Below are 22,791 nucleotides of genomic sequence, written 5' to 3' on the forward strand. Positions count from 1 at the left end.
AGCGACCACAAGCAGGTCGGTTGAGTGTCATCGCGAAACCAACGAGAGCCAAGCCCAGTGCAAAGGTAGGTATGCGAGTTACTTAGTCGCACCGTCGTAACCAACAGGTATATTCTGCGCAACGCACCAAGTACTACACAAGCTCACGTTATCTGTTTGCAAAGCTGAGGTGACGGCACCTATACTACACTGGACTGTTATAGCAATTATTGACAGGCGTGCGGTGTTCCTATGTATTGCCCTTACCCTCGAGTTTGAGTGGCACGGACGGTTTCCTGTGGACAGTTTACGAGCTGGGTTAAGTGGACTCTCGGCAATAAACGGCAACAACACACCCCATCCCTCGCGTGACTTCGCTATCTCCACAATTTCGCGGTTCGCCTGTTCAAATCAACGCGCACGTTCTTACTGACGTAGTGTAGTTGTTTCTGCGCGGCATGCCACACTAGAGAACCGGATTGCGGCAATTTGTAAGCCCTCTACGCTATCTAGCAATCGCTTGCATATTTTTGGACCAGTTTACTCCGATTAAACACGAAATTTGCACATTGGGAAGATTTAATTGCCTGTCCGCATTCCATTCAATCTACCAATGACCTTTATCCGTTGTTCTAATCTTTATCAGTGCCGAACATGGCAATTACAAGTTTCTGTCCCACGATAACAACTACCCTTTCGTACAATAGGCTTAACATACAGTCGCCCTGGTCTGGAAATAATAACTAAAGCGGGCAATTGTATGTATTGCGACACTACGAATGCAAATTAAAATTTCAGTAGTAAATCCTCTTATTAAGTGAATGGATATGCCCACATACCAAACCATAATCAACGGTAAGCAGAGTGGTTCATTGTTTCACAAGCTACCCGCAAGTTCCCACGTTCAACTTGGCCATCCTGGCACGGTACGAGATAATCAGAGCTTGTCAAAGTCACAGGAAGCCAGCAATTAGAGCTTTCTGTTCAAGGTCGCAGACGGCTACAGTTCCCGTGGCAGCGATAATTGGGTGCGCGTGTTTAATATTTAAAGTTTCCGTCAAAGTTTGGAGCTCGCGCCTTCATTCCCAACAAAAGGCGACCCATCAATTAGCGCCAAACGCATACAGTCTGGGTTAGCGATGTACTGCCCTTGAAAGAAACTATAAGGTAAATACGGCGAAACGATACAAAACATCGTCTGTGTTTGCTTTTTAAATACGATGAGCTTTGCCGGAAAAAAAACTTGTGTGGACGCTGTTGATGCACCGACTTTACAAGTAATCACTGTACAGATAAATGGCATTGAAGTTGTAAAACAGGTCTTTATGGCAGGTCATTATGCGGCCTTGAAATAAAAGAATTTCCTGAAGTACTACTAACAACAATAATAATTGTAGTCAATGCCATAAAATTTGTACCGGATTGACCGATTACTCACACAACACGGAAGCTTGAAAGCCTTCGCGCATACAAGTTGGACAATATCATAAAACAAGTGTACGACGTTAAGACGAGACTTTAATGCTTTGTGCACACTCAGGGGCCAGTTTAACACAGCAGGGGGTATCGGTACACACGTCGATGACGTAGAATGACGTCACAGTGGCACATCACAAAACTACTAGGATAAAATCTAATAACCACACGTGTACGAAATTTGGTGGATAAGAATCTAAACAGAGAACAGGTTTACAAGTTATGATGTACAGACCAGCGAAAGTTTGCCGAGAAAAGTGAATCATCATGTTTTATTGGACGAACGTTTTATGCATTTAGGTGCCTCGTATGAAAAACACAGAAACCACACAAGATTATATCATCGCAACCTGTCAACAAATTTGTTTTGTCAGAAATAATGTTTAACCAAGACCAACGAAACACGCTCATATTTCTACTAAAGAGAAAAACTGGCTGGAATTTGATACAGTTTGTTATATTTTTGCTTCGGATAATCTCTAAGCCTGGTCATACGGTTACAATACAACAACAAACAAATAAGCGAATACACGGTGTGTAGAGACCGTTACTGACGTGAAACCAGTTCCGACCACTTGAGATTAGCGGTGGACCGAGACCCCGAGCAAGCGAGAATTATGTTCCCTCCGTAAGAGCAACCCCCAGCAAACCTCATGGAAGCTCACCTTACTGCCTTTAGGAAGCTAGCACTTACAGCGAAGCTACAGAGAGCAAGGGGTAATGGTTTGACTGACAGACGCCTGGAAGTGGCTACCAGTGCGTAGAGAGAAACAAGTTATAGGCGAAACACAGCACGGTCATAACCATTTGTGTAAACGCTTATGGCGGTGAACAATTTCTGGAAATTTTGGATACCACTTTTAAGACGGGGGCAAAAATGTTATGAAAACTGCTCCAGAGGCGCCAAAAGTTAAGGAGAAGAGTCTCGTAAATAAACAGCAATATTACATCCGGCGGCGATTGTTGTCGCCGAGTTATGGGCGGGTGGGTATATATTATATAGCTGTATGAATCACCGTGTGGTATAACAGTGTAAACCGCCCCCAAGCGTGGATATTGAGGGTATAATTCCCATTGAGAAGCAACGCTTGTGTCCACACATTTAACTGGCGTGTTGTTTTTGCAGAAACCATGGGGCTCGCTGTGTCTCGGCCAATTGAACGACGTAAACAATAAAGACACGCGATGCCTGACAATCTTCCGGTACTACGGACGCTAAGGTGTCACAAACCGTGACGGGTTAAGTCGGACTTAGACAGTCGGTACACTAAACAGCATCCGATATCGGTCTTGGACATATTCATTGTGGCAAAACTGATTACGTAATGCTGGGTGTACACAGCTTGAGTTCGGAAGTGTACGGAAAGGATTTTCAGTATATCTGATTCGTGACACTATTGTGGGCCCACATCTTATAAATACAATATCAGCGCAGACGTAGTTCCCTAATTTATTTGCTTTTCCCACTAGCAGACAATCTGGTTCATTTATAAACGTTCATAAAAGTGGAAATTTTGGATGGAATTTTAAACGTCGTTGCCGCTTCCCGGGTGGAAGCTAATGAGCGACATTTTTGTTCCCGGCGGCCGCCGTGGGACCATAATTGCCGCATAACCACAGCAATAATACGCGCTTTTGAATCGTAATTAACTCGCCGGGGGCCACAGGCACGAATGCTTCTCGCCACGTTGTTAAAAAAAACTGCAAAACCGGTGTGAGACATTTTTTCATTGAGTCCTACCCAAACAATAACACAACGAACTAATTGCATTGTTACACAACAGCGGTAGTGAGAGATCCGAAAGTGCGTCATCGTATCCGCTTTGACCTTCAGAACTATGCGAGAGCTGACTGAATCCAACATACGCGTGGTAAAATCAAAACCACAACGTTATTGATTCGCTTGCCTCAGGTGCAGAAATTGCTATTTGTTGTTGGTGTAAAAGATAGTAAAGTAAGAGAGCTGCAATAAAAAGTGACTTTTGTTCAATGTATCATATCCTTAAATTGTTATATTGTATAATGCAGTGTCACTTGAGTCGCACTACGGAAGACATATCCACAGTTTCGCTATTCTGGGAAACGACGAGACCATCCAGCTTTGAAATTGGTTCGGAAGCGCAACCTCAAATGCGGCTATTTTCTTCATATGTTCAATTACGTGACTAAAGGCACCAATTAAGCGTTATTTTCGCCGATCACAAGGCCGATTTGGCCAATGTCGGATTTTCGGAAAACAATATTATTTGTTTGTTTATCAGGTACAATGTAAATGCCTCCGCTCTTTCCTACACTGCAATTTAGTCTCAAAAAGCCCTTGGATTTCGTAGAATTCTCCAGTATTTTCACGTTTACTTTTGCAGTCATTGACTTTTATTCTCCGTTAATAGAGCGCAACGAGGTGCTCGGTAAAATTGCTTTGTTCGTAGGAATATCAAAGCGAATCCCACGGTCTTAGTATACAGGAATAAAATTGCGCTTTCCCCTAAAAACTGTCTGATAAACTGAGACGATCTTCGTACCAAAATATTACGCGTTAATGTTCAATAACAAGTTAATACTTCAGAGAAAAACCATAATCGACTACAACATACACATCATGCAGGTATTGTACTAGTTACACACATTTTTAAGGTTATTTCCCAACATTCTATAAATTTCCGAATTCAAGTAGTGCCAAAAGTCGCGGAACCGTATGTGGACATAACACCACTTAAAGCCAGTTAAATTAAGTTAAAAATAACCGCCAAACAATAACAGACGCTGTTAGGTCCATTCAGTGTCACTTTTTGTCGCAGCTCAATTACTGAACCACTAATCCGAATATTACATAACCTTTTCTCCTGCGATATATTTTCAAAGAGTGTAGGCGTATATGGCGCGATTTCGTCAACTTTTCCAGGTAATCTTAACGCGACAAATTATTCTTTTAAGTCGAGTGAACTGTTGTTTTAAAAACAAGCCTAAATCTCGCTTGGAAATTAGATATAGATCACATTCCATTGAAGTTCTCATTACAGAGCATAAAGTGAATCCAGCTGATTAAACCGCAAAAGTCGTTAGAGTAACGACGTGGGCATGTAGTTTATGAGTTGGCAAAACCACCAACGTTTTTGCAATCGATTACTCAGTGCCCAGGTGTGTCGTCGGCATGCGAGCTCAAGCTTTGTATACACATTGCTAGGAAACACGATATTCGTTTCATGCTGCTGTCGTGTTCGTGCACCCAACCTACACTCAATTGTTTGTAAATCAGTCGCCGCGACAAGCGCCCGAGTGTATATTTAGCGTATCAACTGCCTAATATTGGCTTCATAAATCAAAAATGCGGAACTGCGCTTCTTTATCGACGATTGCCGACGTAGGCTCGGTTTCCTGGAGCTTTTACACTGTTTGGTCTAATCGAAATATAGCGGTGAAACGTGTTAATAACACGGCGGGGCCAAGGCAGCCAGGCGCCTGCGAAAGCCGGGAAGTGGCGATGGAAAAGGGGCGAGCGGATCCGCCATGGAACGAAACGGCGTCGAGGCCCAAGCGCGCATGATTGAACGTCAACCCGTCTGTTCTTGCTTCTCGCATGATCTGATGCAGCCACACAGGTCGACTTGTTTGATCACAGCTTCCTAACACTGCTGTCTAATCACGTTGATTCGCTACTTGAAGACAGCACGCGTGCGTGACGTACCTTTACAATTGATTGAATGAATTCGACAAAAGTTTTCGTTGCATGTACAAAGGGGTAAATTAAACAAGCACAAGAACCCTAAGCGAAGAGGTTGTTTACCTGAAAACCAGGCAGCAGAATCGCGACGATGCGCGTTTAACAAGCATAACGTAAACAGCTTTCATGTGCGGCCGGATTATCGTGGCGATTACGACGCGCGTTTACAGTCAAGTGCTGTTTTCTGAAACACCACGTAACCTACTCGCTATGACACACGGCATAAAAACGCGTTGTTTAATTTTTACCAAGAAAGTTACAAAACATCTCCTGTAGCAGTGTAAACACAAACTGGATTCAACTTGGTATAAAATTTCATGCTATTTCAGAACCAGAAAAGCTCACAGTCGTTATAGTTCACAGGATGTGAACGGTCTGCATTGTACGCACAAGTAACGTTATGTAAAATAAATCTACTATCTGTTTCTGTGGGTTCGCTCGAGTATGTTGTTATACCACATGAACCTTTAAAGTTATCAGGTTAACAAGCTGTATAGGCGATGCATTACATAAACGTGAAGAGACTTGAGCTGGCAAATCCCAGACGAAAACGTCACGGTTTGTAAACCTTCACCAGGTCTGTGTTTTAGAGTATATGAAACCACTATGATAGCATCAGAGATCGTATCTCACACAACCACGGTTTGAGTTGTGATATCTCCATATAGTATCGTGGCATCTTTACGCGAAAATCATTCCCACAACTATCTCAGTTGAGAAGTTTGGGCCCGGTTAAAAATATGACCAAACATGGCGTACGAACCTGGTCATGGTACAATTGCTATAACTGTGAGTTCAAGTGCGTAATTCGCTGAGAAAATATGAATTCAGCCACACTTGGCCGCAGTTTAAAAGTAATTCAAGCTTCTGGTTCTACACAAAGGACGAAATAATGCCATTTATTTTCAAGTGCCCGGATTCTTTATTTTAGGACATCAATCTTTTATCCATGGCGTCATTTTACACAAAATAGCACCAAAGTTTCCGAAAATTTACCAATTGGGAAAATAGGTTAGTAGGCGCTACTGTGTTAGATTATAGAACTGTGAAATGAAACCAGCAATGTCGTCAAGGCACGCGAGATCGAATTCATAAATCAACGCCCTTCTCTTCGATAGGTAAACATCGTGATATTTACAATCGATAAAATACCTTTATCCCCTAGTTGTAATTAAGCGTGTACTTTACGCAGCTTCTATACGGCAAGCATAATGCACCTGGCAAGCATATATTAACGCAACATTTACGATCTAATTAACAAGCTGTTAAAACAAACCATATAAACCGAAGTGGACGGCATTCAAACGCATTTGTTTGACACGTTTTACACAGGCCAGCCAATTCTACGATTACATAAACTCGGGTGTCTCGCCACAGATTTACCGAGTTAGCGTCTACGTTTATGCATACACAGGCGCAAATCGAATTACCAACTGAAAAGCGAAGGTGCGACGAATGAACCCGACAAAATGTGTCCGACAATTTCCGTTGTATATGAATAGGCGAAGCTAATTTAATTAACATTGGGTTGTATAGTTTGGAGATTTGTCTCGTTTAGGTCTATTTTTAACTCTAAATAAAAAGCGTTTTTAAATCAAAATATAGTAGGTACTATAGGTAGAGGGAGGATAGTCCATTTTTTATTTCTTTTTATCGTTCCAATTGGTAATACACAACGAATATTTACAGAATTATACAACGTCTCTTGCGTTATTAGTAAAAAAAAAACTATAAGGAAATATGGGACATTATATGCACTAACGGTATCCATATATAACCCCACATCCAATTCACAAACTTGTACTCTCTCATCGCTTACCAGAGCACATCAGTTTAAACACATGTAGTTTTTCAAACAACGGTCGTGCTGGTGGGACTATAAATTTCACCGCGAGTAGACATGTATACCCTGTATAGGGGTATGTTGCTTCTTTATTGAAGAATGTTTACCTATCTTGCTGTGACAGTGAAACAATAAACTAAGTCACATACGGCACCTGCTGACCACTATATGGATTCAAATAATACATATTAAAGGGTCCCGCCACCGTTATCATATATCGTTAAACAAGTTATAGCTTTAACCAAATACGCGATGCATAGTCGTTAAGCTTAACAGTTTCTGAAAACGATAATGTTTGTTTAACGGTGACGATCGTTATAACTGAATTCAACAAAAGCGGGAACACTGTATATGTTTGCAGGGAATAAATATCCGTTTGGGGTCACATAGGGGGACCAAATATTTAAAAGTTGTTCAATCCGAACTGATCCAATAATGGAAACGTGCCTCGTATTAGGGAGCTGACTGCTATAAACCCGAGCCTGTATAATGGAGTAAACTATCCATTAATCCTTATAATAAGAACGCAGTTCGTACTGCTGTCTTTTAAAAGATTAGAGGTATTAGTCAAACTCAATGTTGATACGGCATAGGGCTGAAGTAATGTAAACTAACAACCGATCCGCGGAAGGCATTTAAACTTTATTGTGCGGCGGCCACATTTATAGCGGCGACGTTACACGCCAGCCTGACACCAAGCGGTCATAAAACCGCAACTTTACAGCGAGAATTCTGTGGGCGCCACCGACCCTTGTTGAACGCAGAGTATTGAACTTAATGGCGATAGACAAAAGGATATGTATAGGCGATTCTACAGGTTTTCCGTTATGTTTGCTCACAACAAAACAGATACCGACGGGTAAAGACGATAAAATCAATCGCTGCCTTTTGTTTGGAATAGTTGGCGCTAAAACAGCAAAAGTCGACTGGTTTGCTCTGTCTCTCACGCGAACCATGGGAGCTCAGGCACGCAAGGACTAAAAACCTCACAGTTGGTGAGAAAATATACTTGGGAACTCGGATATGTAGAAACAGCATCGTGCATTTGTATTGCTGAAAAAAAAAATTGGGCAATGTTTTGCGAAACTTACAATGTTTACAACGTCATTGCACCCAAAAAGCAGAGTGCGAGACGACAATACGAATTAAAGCAAAGGAACATTGTGTTCTTAGTCAACATTGCTCGTATAGCGTAAATAACTCACTCCTCCCGCACAGTATTTGGACGCTTTTTCTGTTTTCGACTGAGATAAATTATATCCCACAGACCAAGAGTTGAACGACCCGGTCCGGGGACCAATAAGGCGTGTTTCATAATATTGACTCGCGGCCGCCAACGACGTCCGAGAGGAAACAGAGACACGACATGATCGGCAAATTTGAAGTGCCTGAAGTCGATTAAGTCGTGCCCGGTTAATATTTCAATTGTTTGTGCAGAGTCGGGCAAACGTAGAACCGACTGTGATTGCCTGGGTAAACACAACTATATGTCTTAAGAAAGCGTATAAGTCTCCTGGCTGTCACAACTGTTGGTTAGGCCTGATTAGCCAACGGTGCTTGCGGTAACATAAGTGCTACTTTAACGTCTTTGGAGAACTTACGGCATTTCAAAGAACCGGCTTTCGCATGGCCGCCACAAATCCAACGTGAATTTAAACAATTTTTACTGATGCCAAAAGTTACATTCGAAAAATACCTGACGAGCACGTATACGCTGCGTATACTGTCGCAAAGTGAACATATAAAACCCATAAAAGGATTAAATAATACCGATTTGTCCCAGCAAGCCAAGTTTACCTTCAAAACAACTTGTTTTGCAGTAGTATTGACGTAAGTCAGGTAACTTTTAATAGAAGGGGGCGTTTTCCGAGATGCGATCTAAACGAAATTACCCATATACTGTTCAATGTTGCACGAAACTTGGTTGAAATGCGTCCGTTTTCTACCGAAATTTGGGACAAACACTTCCAAATAAATCCTTATGGTGAAAATTTCATAGATGGAAATCGACACGAAAATAACCGAGATTCGGAGATCTGAGAACACGGCGGTACAGATGCTTCCGCCTGATATATATACCGGCCGTTTTCCCTTCCCGGAAAGGTCGACTTTTACAAAATACAGGCAGGCAAACGCACAACGCCAGTAACACACCGATAACATCTCATTACGGCTCGTCCCTGCCGTTCCCTCGACGATCAAAGCGAACTCTGCGTCTGATAATTAGTGTATGGTGTTTGGATCCTTAGCGCGGCGTGTTGGGCCTTTCATGGTGTATTTGGCCAAGTCATCTGCGCGACAAGCGATCGTTCGGTTGGTTTACACTCCCGGTGTATTACATTACATCTAAGTGAAGGCGGGCGATATCAGATTTGCTTGTTTAATATTTGGCAAGGAAATTGAATATGAAATGAACCACAAATATATTCAGGATTTAATTAACGTTTTGTTTCCACGAAAATGAAACTAGAAAGAAAACATGTTAATGCCCATTATTATCAGACATATACAGATAACATGGTATTAACAATTAAACTTCGTTTAAAAGTTAATTTTGTTTGGACCTTAAGAGAGAATCAAAGAGCGAACGTTATTCTTCGGTTGAATATAATTACGAACACAGTCCGACAATGAAGGCCGCTGTAGGCACTAGAGAGCTTTTTGAATACGTCAATTTGTTCGGCAAAGGCCTAATGGGATTCTGATAAAAATGATCAAAGTCGGTTTTAACGGATTCCTAATTGCGTATTGACGTCGTATCAGCGTATAAATCATATTCGGTTGCCCAATCCATACTCGTATGTAACTATAGCGGCTCAAAGTCTGCTGACGTCGTTATAATTTAAAAATGTATCGCTCAATATTTTAAGGGGGAAAATTAATCACCGCCCGTCAAGCCTGCCAAGGTATAGAGCATTGGAGATTACACTGTGTTTTCGGTAGCAACAACAGCATTAGGAGTGTTTATACAAAAAATAAGTCGTTCCTATTAATCAAGCATTTTAGCATTGACGTAACGAGCTGAACCTGCGACTTCTCGAACAGGTTGTTGCAGCAACATGGATTTAGTTTGTACAGGCATTGCCCTGAACGACCTTAGATTACGGCCGGGCGTTATGAATGTCTTAACAATCTGAAGTTCTATTGCCAAGAGGTGTTGGTTCGAAGACAGCATAAGAGCTCTTATGCGCGTGGTCAAGGGACAATTTAGAGGTGCTTGAAAATCGAAGTGAAAACGTTGGAAATGTAACAAACGTTTGTAGCAAAATTTCAAGCAATTAGAGCAGTCGGTAATTGCTCCAATCACGTGACACTTCGCTACGCTTGGTTGCTCTTGCGGAATATCCCATAAAGCTGGCTCTAAGCGTACCTCGTTTCACTACTTAAGCCAAGATTTGAAATTTATTATCCACCTACATTACTGGCTTAGCAGTTAAATTTTCCACTGTGTAACTCACCCAGTTAAAGGTCATAGTCATACACTACGGTATGCTGAAGCTCTATCATAACACCGCTAAGTAATGAGTGCATATCCGTCTGATGCGGCCGCTTTACTACGAACAAACACGCCTCGCAGGTGTGGTAATCCTTAGTGTTGTGTGGCATTCGTATTTGTCATACAGGGTAAACTAAGGCGACGCTCAAGGTGACAAGTATTGAAATTTAAACCCCATTTCGAGCACCAGGTTCGCCATGATGTTTGCTTAGCTGTTATGTGCGGTCAAGTTGCGAATGGTTGAGGTTGGCTTCAAAAAGATCAAGCGATTAGTAAAACAACATGATTTGACCGACGCGACTTGATTTATCAGTAAGAACAAATATTTAAGACTTTTTCGGTAGCGCGTGCGTTTGAGAGATATTTAAAAAGAAGTAATATTTACTTAGGAGAAAGATAGAAATTTTGTGGGCAGTATGATATTATCTGCTTCTGTCTGCAATTTTGTAGAGTTCAATTAATGTAAACTTTACTGTTGTCTGTTAAAACAAAGACAGAGCCGTAAAAATTGTCTAAACAAAAAGAATCGTTTTTTTTAGTTGCGATTTTGTCAGACTTCATATATTTGTTCGGATGTTCGTATAGCCAGGCGTCGGCGCGTCTGGAACCGAAATGTTTCACCAGTTTAATCATAAGCAGGCTGCCAGCCAGACTGCAAACTTTGGAATAGTATAGCAAACTACAAATTTTACTGTACAGTAAAATTCTAGTTTCGTCGCACATTTTGCCCGCCGTGGTGCCAGTTTAACGACAACTGCTTGGGTAAATATTGAGCCCGGGTGGCGAAATTTACAGATTATTTCTAGAGCTGACCTGAACACATTTAAACAGTAGGTTAAGGTAAGATATCCCACGTTTTCGTTTCCCTTTATCGACCAATTTAATGGTAGTAAACAAAGAATATTATGTAATTATGTAAACTTATCCACGCGACTCTATGAAAGAGCGGTGTGAAATACTATTTATTCTGTAGAAGTGTAGAATAAGCGGCAATTTTTTAACTGTTAGGGTCTACATTTGCCAAGAGTGAATACACGTAATGAGTTTGCTAAAACTATATCAGATTGCGGAAGTTTGTTCAGTATTGAAGCGGAAATGATCATGCCGTATAAAGCTTAATGCCCGGGTCACAAAGAAGCAAAGATGTCGTGCTGAGATGCAGCCGAACCTCTCTGTTACAAATTGGGTTAAGCCGGTGTTCGGGAGCGCTCGCATCCAGCATGTTTCCGACTAGTTTATGACCTTACTGTACTTCCTTTTCCCCCGGGGAAGACAGGATACGCAGGGCCTAGAATTTTCCCATGGTGCTAACGCTATTAACGCGTGTGCATTGGATTAAATGGGTAATAACAAAGGCGCCGATCAAAGCGAACTCTAGATGACCTCTGTGTCTAATTTTTGAATTAAGCCCACTCCTGACGAAAGGATAAAATTGTTCTGGTGGTATAGCAAGCTCTGGCAATAATATAAACAAACCAACCAAATGCCCAGGACAATTTGGTATTACGACAGGAATCTAGATGCAGATGTTATCTAATAGGTTTATATACGTTACGTTTTCGAACGACGCAACTCAATTATAGTTTGGCTTTTCCAGCAACGCAAACGCCAATCGAATTTCCTCGCTCGGCCAAAGGTAATTGATTTTACAGCGAAAACTGTAGCGATCTAAATCAATAAACCGCCATGTCGATAGCGATCTTTATAATAAAGCTAGAAGGTCTCGCAGTGTTTGGCCAACACGCAATATAACTTGGACAACTAAACCAGTTATCGTGCATTTGATCTTTGCAGAAAAATTCAAGTTCTTAAAGTACCGACCGACATCGACAGCGCGCATCGGTTGGTCACCGAGGAAATTGGACACGACAATTCGATTAGCCTTGATTGCACTGAACCGCGGGTGGACACGCAAAGTCGTTTAACCATATTAGAATAAACACTCACGGGGTTAAGCGTATGAAAAATTTGACCTTTGTAATTTGATAACTTATAACTAAAGATAGCAACACGGACAGCGTCAATGAAGTATATAGCATCCGAGTTATAATAGCGTGAAAGACCCATTTAGCTACGGATCTTATTGCAGCAAATACAACAAAGGAAAAATGTCCGACACGAGGGTACAAAGATAACGAATGACTTGCTTCGGGGGACGGGTGGAATCGAGGAGGTAAGTTTTATATGCCGAACGTGCGGCCCCTCCACGCACTCGGCACTGCACATGCGGTTCTCGTAAATAAGCTTAACGACAGTTTTATGGAGTACCCAGACGATATGACACGGCAGTCACACAAAAGGAAAAGGCGTATATACGCCCTGAAAACCAGTTTAACATACAATATATAAAAATACAAACCACTCACCTCATACTCGTAATCTTCATCATTAGAAGTTGAATATTCCAAAGTCGGAAACAACGTTTCCATTTTCTGTAGTTTTTTGCTCAACACGATAAGCTGCTCCTCCAAAACTTGAGCCCTCTTCCTTAACTCCTCTTTGGTCAAATTCTCCTCTTTTATCTCCTTATTATCTTCCAAAGAACAAGTACAATCCTCTGCTTCCTTGCCGCACTCCGGACATATTTGCGGATGATACTCGCATCCGAGCATGTGCTCCTCGGAGCAATGTAACGGTCCAACAAACGGACAACCTTTACACCAGTTCGAGCACCGAGCATTAAGCTTTCCTATTAACTTTGACAAGGGCAGGACTCGGTTTAGCTCCTTTGCTGAAAGCGATGTTGGACATCCTTTTGGGCAAGAGTTTAATTCACTTAACTTCGCATTGGCGCAAGACGCACAGAACACATGCCCACAAGGAGTAGCTAAGGGGTCGTGTAATACTTTCTCGCATATCCAGCATATAAAAGCTTCGTCCACATCACGGTCAAATAAATCCAAGGGAAAACCCATGTCAAAGGTTATGCAAATAATGCGCGTGTACGTCACTCACTTACATTCAATACACTACTCAAACAATAAACTGCAAATCAAAATACTATAAACGTGAAAGCTGATGTGTTATATAGTAACTAACATTGAAGGCTAATTTTACAAATACGTATTAACTACACCTAAGCGGTACTTATATACTGAACGACTCAAACCGTTTTACTCGAATCGCCTACGCCGTTATGCATTCCTATTAGTTTTAGTATTTATCCTTACAATATAAAGTAGTACATTGCTCCTTGCAATACAACGTTATACTGCGGTCGTTCCACTGCGATACCATAAACCTTATCTGATGAGTTTTATTGCAAGCGGCGTTACACCCTTGTCTCAATTTAATCGCGAGAAACTAACCGAGCTGGCGGCGCGAGGCGTGAGAAAAAGGCAAACGGCGACCGCTTCACTGCGACTTTGGTAAACTGCATCTTCCTTTGCTTGTGATCGTTTCGGAGTCACACAAGGCCATTATCCTTGTATTTGCGTTTGGCCCGTGTGGCCTGATTTACTTGCCATCATTGTTATTCTGCTAATCGAGCACAGTTTGCTTGTGACACACAAAAGACAGCTCTGCGAAAGCTTACCGGTGCCACGCTGCATGTCACATTCCGTGTAACCCGCAACGTAGCAAACCAACGCACACCTTGAATGTCACCGTGTTTAACCTTACCTGAAAACCTTTTGGCTTCAACCGAATTAACCGCTCGACGTTAAACAACAAGTCAACGTATGGTGTTATAAATCAACATACATAGTATAGGGTGGGGTTGATGGGACACATTTTTATTATATGTTATCATCCCTTTTGACAGTTAACAAAGAACATTCAAAGATTTATAAAATCGCGTCCTCACGACTTCTGTAGACCGTTGTTAATTGTTTAAAACATCAGAAAACTATATCTGCTTAAGCTGTCCCGTCTCCCCCCGACTATGTTTTGTTCCGTTTGTTTCTTAATTGCAATTGAGTTAGGCTTTTATTAAAATTCAGACATTTTTAGGCAAGTAAATTGCATTATGAATTTCTCCGTGTTGTTTTTTATACTTGTTACGTTTTTTTATACTTGTTAATTATAACCCAACTCGTTGACTATATTTTATTACTCAAGCATAATAATCATCGTTAATGCGAAATACTTGTTACGTGAAAGGCGTACGAAATCAAACCGATGTTTTTTTATATTTATTTTGGTTCAAAGAATTGTGAAAATTCACCAATGGTAAACGCTATATATTTGTTTTTGTAAATTTGTATGCGCACTGTTGGTCGGAAATTGCAATCTCAAACAATAATGCAAAAATTCGTCAAACTGGGTTGGCCGAGTGGTTAAGGCGTTGGACTTAAGTTCCAATGGACGAATGTCCGCGTGGGTTCGAACCCCACACCCAGTACTTGTCTGCTACTTTAGCAACCTCTTTGAGCCGACAGTACTGTATTATTTTAAGACACAACTTGAAAATTATTTTTTTATATTATAGAAAACTGTATAATAATGACGTCACGCAATACCGCTACAAACGTGTCAAACTGGGTTGGCCGAGTGGTTAAGGCGTTGGACTTAAGTTCCAATGGACGAGTGTCCGCGTGGGTTCGAACCCCACACCCAGTACTTTTCTGCAACTTTTGCAACTTTTGCAACTTTTGTACACCTTTTGTGCAAATTAATTTGCTTACACATCGTATTTGTTAATTCGTGATTTTTGTACATTTTGCACAATATAGTAGGTTGGGGTAAGATAGAACATGTTCAAAAAAGGATTTTATAATAACCGTTTAGCCCTTGAGCCGACAGTACTGTATTTTTAAGACACAACTTGGAAATTATTTTTATATTATAGAAAACTGTATAATAATGACGTCAGGCGGTACCGCTAGAAACGTGTCAAACTGGGTTGGCCCAAAGTTAGTATAGACCAAGTTAGGAAACGGCGCTCGTGTCCGCCATTACGGAGCCCACAGAGCGTGAATCGCCTATACAAATGCATGGTCGGCATGTGTTCATTTAGTTTTTGTAAGCGATACAAAGCTAGAAAACACGTATAGCGGTTGTTTTAACATTTAAAATATAATTTCTAATATAAATCTTGTTATATAATATTAAATCTAGGAATTAATGTGAAGTAAATTAATATTTTTGACTGGTTTTCGGCGTACAGTGTGGTTTAACAGGGTACTTTACGTTGGCGATTAAGACTAGCAGCAATTAGCTTAGTTTACATAATAGTATATGATCATACCTACGAATCTACAGAGCCATTCTTTACTACATTTATAATCCAACATGAGTGGACATGCAGCTCCAAACTGCTTAAGTACTACCAGATAAGGTGTTCGCGTTTTCCGATTTCATAAAGACCCGTAACGCAGAAAAGGTAGCTTACTAATTCAAGCGGAGGACCAAAAATAGTAACTCAGTATTGTTTTCCTCAATGTCACTTCGATATGAGGCAAATTTTACAAAGATACCCTAAGTTTCGTTGCCGGGTATACGTGTTAAGTTTGTGAGCCAAAAAGTAAAATCACGGCAATTTAAATGCAAAACCGCAGCTAGAGACACCAGTTTATGGTAATGTTATGCATTTTTGTTTGTATTTTTATATTTTGAACGTGTTCTTTTATGTTTTTGGTTAGTAAACTTGATATTTTCTGTTTTTTTACTCTTGAATCGATTGAGTGTTCAATAAAAGTTGATTATTTTTGTGAGGTTTATTATTGTGATAAGATATAACATTAGTAGAAAGCCATTTTTATGCGCAAAAGTGCTTGGTTTTTAAAAAATCGCAATATTTAAACGAAAAACAGCACCCAGCAGTGATAAAATGCTATGCCGTGGGCTCCGTAATGGTGGCGTCTATGACGTCATAGACGCGCGACAATGGATAACAAGACTCGTTGTTTTACAATCCGTTTCCTAACTTGGTCTATACTAACTTTGGGTTGGCCGAGTGGTTAAGGCGTTGGACTTAAGTTCCAATGGACGAATGTCCGCGTGGGTTCGAACCCCACACCCAGTACTCTTCTGCAACTTTTGCTATAATGTTCTTTAATTGCACCCAATTAATGTTTTGCGGTTGTAAACTGTAACTAATGTTTACACGTATTTGATAATTCATGATTTCTGTACGTTTCAGATTTACAGACTATAGTAGGTCGGGTAAGATAGGACATGCTTTTATTCACTTTTCTGGTTCCATTTGGTAGTAAACGAAGAACATTCAAAGAATTCTATAACCGTATAGCCATCGACCCTATTTAAGATTGTTTTAAACAAGTTCGGGAACTAGGGGACGTTTTATACTAACGTATCCCATCTTACCCAGCAAAGTATACCGTATTATTTTCAGACACAACTTAGAAATTATTTTTATGAAAACATTATAAAAATGACGTCACGCAGTAAAACCGCAATCGTGTCAAACTGGGTTGGCCGAGTGGTTAAGGCGTTGGACTTAAGTTCCAATGGACGAATGTCCGCGTGGGTTCGAACCCCACACCCAGTACTTCTCTGCAACTTTTGCAACCTCTTTGCAACTTTTGTACACCTTTTGTGCAAATTAGTTTGCTTACACATCGTATTTGTTAATTCATGATTTTTGTACATTTTGCACAATATAGTAGGTTGGGGTAAGATAAGACATGTTCAAAAAGGATTTTATAATAACCGTTTAGCCCTTGGGCCGACAGTACTGTATGATTTTCAGACACAACTTGAAAATTATTTTTTTTTATATTATAGAAAAACCGCTACGAATGTGTCAAGCTGGGTTGGCCGAGTGGTTAAGGCGTTGGACTTAAGTTCCAATGAACGAATGTCCGCGTGGGTTCGAACCCCACACCCAGTACTTTTAGCCACTAAATAAAACTAGCCGGCAGTTAAATCCTAAGCTACCTTCGCCTCCATTATTGTTCATATCACCACTAATTTTAGTATTTTTTTACTTTAATATACAAATTAATAGAGATGACATTAGATGACTTTGCCAACTTTTAATACGTACACCCAACCAAATAATTTTGTAATCGCAACTAAAGTATACAAATCTTAGAATCTCTCTTAGTTTAAAGTCAACAAAGACAAACATCCTAAAAGTTATACGTTGTAACTATAGTTAGCGTGTACGAGGTGTATGGAACAGAACAACAGTGTTATGTTATAGTTATAACGTCTTTTGCTGCCCTCCTCAATTAGGATAAATTAGTTACATCCATTTATGCACATTAAAAAAGCAAACCGAAATGAAATCTGCTTCTTGTTTACAGTGGTTTATTTATATACTTTTCTTAAAATAATTATTTTTTAACACCGGCGAAGAAATTCGGAACGTTATTTGTCGTCAAATGCTGCGCCGCTGTCGGTGGTCGTTTGTGACGTCATCATCATGTCATTCATGATGTCACAGATATCATTGTCATTGTTTTTGTTCCCGACAGCCGATAGATTCAATAGAGCTTCGTTCAAAGTCTGGGATGTTGATTTTCCAAACAAAGCATTTGAGAATGAATTTTCAGGCCTTGGGTCCTCTTTTGACCCTAAATACCCGCTTTGGCCCCATTTTCGTGGAGCTTCTCTTTTGTCTGGGGCCTTTTTACTCAAAAACCCTGTAACTTTAGGTTGAGCAGTGTCTGGTAAAACAGATGCTAGCAAGGCCTCTGGTGTTTTTACCATACCATGCTGTAGGTGTCCGTAAGCCTCATATTTGAGTATCGGCTGTGGGGAATCACCAATGCTCTCACTCTGCTCCTCAGGAGCAATAGAGGAGGAGGAAATGAAATCTTCCAGAAAACTTAAATTTTTATCAAACTGAAAAGAAATGTCATAAAATAAAACAGAAATATAAAATTATGATCTCTTCAGATAAGGATAGGAAAATGCAGACTCGAGCTATAACAAAGGTGTGTTACTATACACCAGACAGACAAAGTGCATTTATATACCTTATACTCGCTCTCTAATTCAAAAGTGACCTAATTACTACAAAAACAGCAAAGATACATCTACATGTACAACACACACATTTAATCTTACTTGAAATTCTTCAGTAAAAATTTTCTTTAAAATGTTTGATTTTTCTAAAAGTACTTCAAATTCCTTTAGTTTCTGTTAAACAATGAACTGTTTTATTAAATGTAGAAACAAAGTAATGACAATCAAAAGCAGGTAAAAAAGCAAGTTACACATATACACCCATTTATTTAGGTTTTAAAACCCACTCGTACTTTCTTTACTATACCAACCTGGTGCACCATAATAGATTGTGTATGCTTCAGAAGTTTTGTCAACATGTCTTTTACTTCATGGTCAAAATTTCCAACTTTAGCTGACATTTTCACTATGCAATTTAAAATGCCAAAAATAACAACATCACGTTGGTCCGTAGTTAAACTCTGAAAAGTATATTTTAAATAGCTTTAGAGTGTAACGCAAATTGCAAACTTAAGATTAATAAGTTACCTTGTTATTTTGAAAAGTTATTAAACAGCACTGACAAATCAAAGCAACAGTTTCACTTGAATTTTCACACACCATGTAGTCAGCATATTCTCCTAGAACCTAAAAAAAACATTTTCATAATTTTTTTTAAAATTCAATAATCAATACACAAATATTCTTTTTTACAAAATACATGGAATTCCATAAAGGTTTTTACTAAAATTAATTTAATCCTATATCAGAACCTATTTCTTTGAATTTAAATGTTTTATGTTTACAGCCATATTTTATTCAATATAAGCCATACATAAAAAACCCTCCAAAATAATTACCTACAAACATACATGGTAACTCGTAAGTTGGCATGAGGTGTATAAACACCCCTGTTATAACAACTGTAGTTTTTCGGCCATGTGATGATAAAGTAAGTTACACTCATTTAATATATACTAATTTACTTTGCATTAACCCACCCACACCACCAGTTTAAGGTGAACAGATGACAAAGAAGTTTCTAGAAGTTTCAGGCAAAGGTTTACTTCGTTTTCAATGCAACTCTTGCTCGCTGTTTTAAAAACAGACAACATTTAGACACTAAGTTAGAGTAGGTTAGTTAAAATCACTTGTATTGTTTAGCTGACGATTATTCCACATCCAATGTTAATGTTTTAAATAATACAAAAATGGGTGTTCTTTTTCATACACCTCGTGCCAGCTCACGCGTTACGAAGCCTGTTATTTTGAGGGTGATTATTTTTTGGGAGGTATTTCATATTTTTTATGTTTGGCTGACTCATTAGTGATCACTAGGTTAGAGCAGTTGTTGTTAATTGTTTTGTAGAATAAAATATAAAAACTTACCTTTGCCTAAACACACTTGTAGTTTATTACACGCTTCTGGACACACATTCTCACCACCTGAGGTCAGAACAGAGTGCAAAGTTGCGAGTAGCCAAGCTTCCTCGGTTGAAAACGTGAAAAAGAGGTTAAGGAAATAAAACAACATTGAAAAGCAGAAGACTAACAGTCTAATGTCTAATATGATACAATAAAGAATTCAATATGTTTAGTTTAGAGTAGAAAAGTTTTTATAATTTTTATGCAAGTCCTGTTGGTCTTAGTGACATGCTGCATTATATAGACAGAAAATAGCAATAAAAAACAGTTACTGCAGTGATTTCAAACTGTAATAATATGCCAAAATAAAAGGTTAGTAGTTTTTACACTCTTATTTTAAGAGACAACACAATTATAATTAGCCACAGCCTGTATACGAAATATAAATCTACATATAACCAGTGACAAAACTAAATTAAAAAAGGATATTTTTCTGCAGTGCTTGCAATCTGCCTACTGAAGTTTGAGGTAAAATATTTGTCACTAGATGTCTCTTTCAACTGCTCAATCATGTGACTGCATATTAATTTGTAGTTGGTTGGATTTGTTAAAACGCGAATCAGGTTCAAAGTCTGCAAAATTTCAAATAAATGTCTCATTTTCTTTTTGGAGTTTTGAACACTAGACATAGGTGTTGGGTGTATAAACTTAAAAGGATGAGGAAACGTACATTGGCATCTAGGTGTTTAATTTTATACACAAGAACATATTGAGTATGGTCACGCACTCATGCAGCTCATATGCACTGTTATTAAAAACACTTATTATGTTTAAAGTCGTTAAGTATACATATGACACTCCGACAGAACCTGTTTTTTTACTGTCATGTCTGGATGACTCAATGAATTAATTATAATATCTTGATACTGGACACAACACGTTGAATCAACTGTGGTCAACTCACTTAAAAGCTGCAAACCTGCAAATACAAATGGAAGCATGGTTAAACAATTTAGACTAATACTGTCCAAATTCTCTTACTTTTATAAAAATACCACAATTTTAAAAATACACAAACACTACAAACCGTCATGGGTCACAGAATAACCTCTGTTCATGACCTGGTTACTTTTTGTTTTAGCAGTTTAATTTTGGTGAATTAGTTAATAAAATACCACTCACCAACATATATATAAGACATAACTATATAATTTTACTGGTGCAGCATTTGGCACATCACACATGTACTTGTCTCTTAATCGGGTCAGAAGCAGAAAGACATCTATATCTGTCAGTATCATCATATACACCTAACAGTGATCCAGTAAATCACCCACAGTGCGTTTAAACGCATGGTTGGGTAAGCATTCAAGCATATTGTACATTGAAATCGCATAACATACATTGAAAACTTACCCACTAAAAGTAAGTTTGGATGTTTGGAATGTAGAAAGCAACCCATACAACCAAGCACAGTTTGAAATGCTTCATGCTTAGCATCATAAAGTCTTGAAATCAAATGTGTGCATTCAGCGACTACAGAGTAGGATGCTGTGTTGTTTAGGCTCTGTTGAATAGAAATTTATTTGGCCAAATATATACATATTGTATACTAACATTAACAAAAGTGACCCGAAGGGTCTACAGTAGAATTACATTATAGCATAGGATTATCCATTGCTTATATAGTTAACAAAACACTAACAGTATATACACTAAGTAACAAAACACAAATAAATAACCAATGTCTACATTAAATCCATAACTACACATATAAATCACTATCTTTGAAAAATTTTATTTGAAGCTAAATGTAAAAGAAAGTTATAAAATAACCAGCTGTTTTACCTGGCCACGATTTAATATTTCTATTAGTATATTTGCAAGAGAATCATTCTCTTTCAAATTATCCACACAAAAGAACAGGCTCTTCATTATGTTGATCTGAACCCATGGAGCTGGAACACCTTGTCTTGACATGTACATTGGAAGGCGATTTTTAACAACTTGTTTCAGAATGTGGACTAGTTTCGGTGCAAATGAAGATCTCAATTCAGGATTTGTCTGAAAAAAATTAAAACTTATATCGTGTTAATTACAACTCCAACTAACTAGTTTCAATACAAACATGATGGCCCATTTGTTTGATATAATTTTCCACTCACACATTTGGATTTAAAAACTAAAACCATTTACCATGATGTCAGAAGTCATGTTTGTATTAAATTTGATGAGAAAATCCGTTTTATGTACATGCAAAAAACTAAATTTTACAAACACCATCAGAAAACACACAATATAAAACTATGAAGTTGTAACAAATATATTTAAAATTACCTTTAAAACATCGTACACATATGGTAGTACAGTGGCCATAACTTCAGGATCTTTATCAGACAATGCCTGCTTCAAATGGCGCTGTAGGCTGTGTACAAACTCTGGTCCCACCAAGTACATTCTGTGGAGCGCCATGACACTTTTGGCGCGTACATTACCATCAGAATGTGATAACCTCTTCTCAGCGATCGGTAGTAACACAGGTATTATATCGATGCTCACAATGTGCACCATGCAGTTCAAAGCAATTATAATAACAGCAGGACTTTTTGAAGCAACATCTTTTACCACAGTGTTAACAGCTAGATATACAATTTCATTGTCGCAAATATCCGCTAAAGTGGTTAAAGCTAAATAACCGAGCCGCTTATCCTTTACTGACTTTGCCCGTTCAACAAATGTGATCACTACAGCAGCAACATCGTGTAAAAGTTTGACCACCGATTTTATTCCCGGCATTTGGCAACAGTAGGTTAATGTCACTAAGCTTTGTCTTTGCCTTATCAATGGACATATATTAAAATGATCCTTCATTTGTTGCAGGAATTTTGACAGCACCAAAATTTCGTCTTTTGAGTTTGAAATTTTAGAAACAGTGGACAAAAATTCATGTATGGTGTAAGGGTGGTCAATTGATTGTGTTTTTCCTTTGATATATTCCATTGCAAATCCCAAGGACTTGCTCATTACATCCGACATTTTGAAAGATCGATTCTGCAA

The 22,791-nt window shown here is 39.1% G+C and overlaps 2 protein-coding genes, 1 long non-coding RNA gene and 5 other non-coding genes across 8 annotated transcripts in view; 6 read left to right on the forward strand and 2 right to left on the reverse strand.

Annotated features, from left to right (window-relative positions):
* LOC149732750 (E3 ubiquitin-protein ligase PDZRN3-like) overlaps positions 1-13,521 on the reverse strand; it is a 34,625-nt gene extending 21,104 nt beyond the window's left edge. Inside the window, exon 1 of the mRNA XM_089882592.1 lies at positions 12,882-13,521. Coding sequence (XP_089738718.1) covers positions 12,882-13,430 — 549 coding nt within the window. The 5' untranslated portion in view covers positions 13,431-13,521. The remainder of the gene's footprint in view (positions 1-12,881) is intronic.
* On the forward strand, positions 900-3,945 carry LOC149732751 (uncharacterized). The gene is made up of 2 exons (XR_016385522.1): positions 900-3,409; positions 3,484-3,945. It is a non-coding gene; the product is annotated as an uncharacterized LOC149732751 (long non-coding RNA).
* A 1,253-nt stretch (positions 13,522-14,774) lies between the features above and the next one.
* Positions 14,775-14,857, forward strand: Trnal-uaa (transfer RNA leucine (anticodon UAA)). The gene has a single exon. It is a non-coding gene; the product is annotated as a tRNA-Leu (tRNA).
* Positions 14,858-14,992: 135 nt separating this feature from the next.
* Trnal-uaa (transfer RNA leucine (anticodon UAA)) lies at positions 14,993-15,075 on the forward strand. Its single transcript has one exon. It is a non-coding gene; the product is annotated as a tRNA-Leu (tRNA).
* A 1,320-nt stretch (positions 15,076-16,395) lies between these two features.
* Positions 16,396-16,480, forward strand: Trnal-uaa (transfer RNA leucine (anticodon UAA)). Its single transcript has one exon. It is a non-coding gene; the product is annotated as a tRNA-Leu (tRNA).
* Positions 16,481-16,883: 403 nt separating this feature from the next.
* Trnal-uaa (transfer RNA leucine (anticodon UAA)) lies at positions 16,884-16,966 on the forward strand. The gene has a single exon. It is a non-coding gene; the product is annotated as a tRNA-Leu (tRNA).
* A 259-nt stretch (positions 16,967-17,225) lies between these two features.
* Trnal-uaa (transfer RNA leucine (anticodon UAA)) lies at positions 17,226-17,308 on the forward strand. Its single transcript has one exon. It is a non-coding gene; the product is annotated as a tRNA-Leu (tRNA).
* Positions 17,309-17,713: 405 nt separating this feature from the next.
* LOC149732757 (AP-4 complex subunit epsilon-1-like) lies at positions 17,714-22,776 on the reverse strand. Its single transcript, XM_089883413.1, has 11 exons — positions 22,072-22,776; positions 21,583-21,798; positions 21,151-21,301; positions 20,604-20,713; positions 20,224-20,366; positions 19,759-19,871; positions 19,371-19,462; positions 18,919-19,017; positions 18,702-18,851; positions 18,493-18,564; positions 17,714-18,267 (listed from the first exon to the last, which is right to left on the reverse strand). Exons 1-11 carry the CDS (start codon positions 22,768-22,770, stop codon positions 17,791-17,793), a joined length of 2,322 nt encoding a protein of 773 aa, XP_089739539.1. The 5' UTR covers positions 22,771-22,776; the 3' UTR covers positions 17,714-17,790.
* Between the last annotated feature and the right edge of the window lie 15 nt (positions 22,777-22,791).

This window comes from Ciona robusta, chromosome 8, assembly GCF_009617815.1.
Source record: "Ciona robusta chromosome 8, ASM961781v2".
Lineage (NCBI taxonomy): Eukaryota > Metazoa > Chordata > Ascidiacea > Phlebobranchia > Cionidae > Ciona > Ciona robusta.

Excerpts from the sequence above, each read along its gene's own strand:
- LOC149732757 (XM_089883413.1), bottom strand. The coding sequence starts at position 22,770 with ATGTCGGATGTAATGAGCAAGTCCTTGGGATTTGCAATGGAATATATC. Across the intron at positions 20,367-20,603 it reads ACATGACAGTAAAAAAACAG|ACTTTGAACCTGATTCGCGT; the intron begins GTTCTGTCGGAG and ends GAAATTTTGCAG. Across the intron at positions 18,268-18,492 it reads TTTTTACTGAAGAATTTCAA|TTTGATAAAAATTTAAGTTT; the intron begins GTAAGATTAAAT and ends ATTTCTTTTCAG.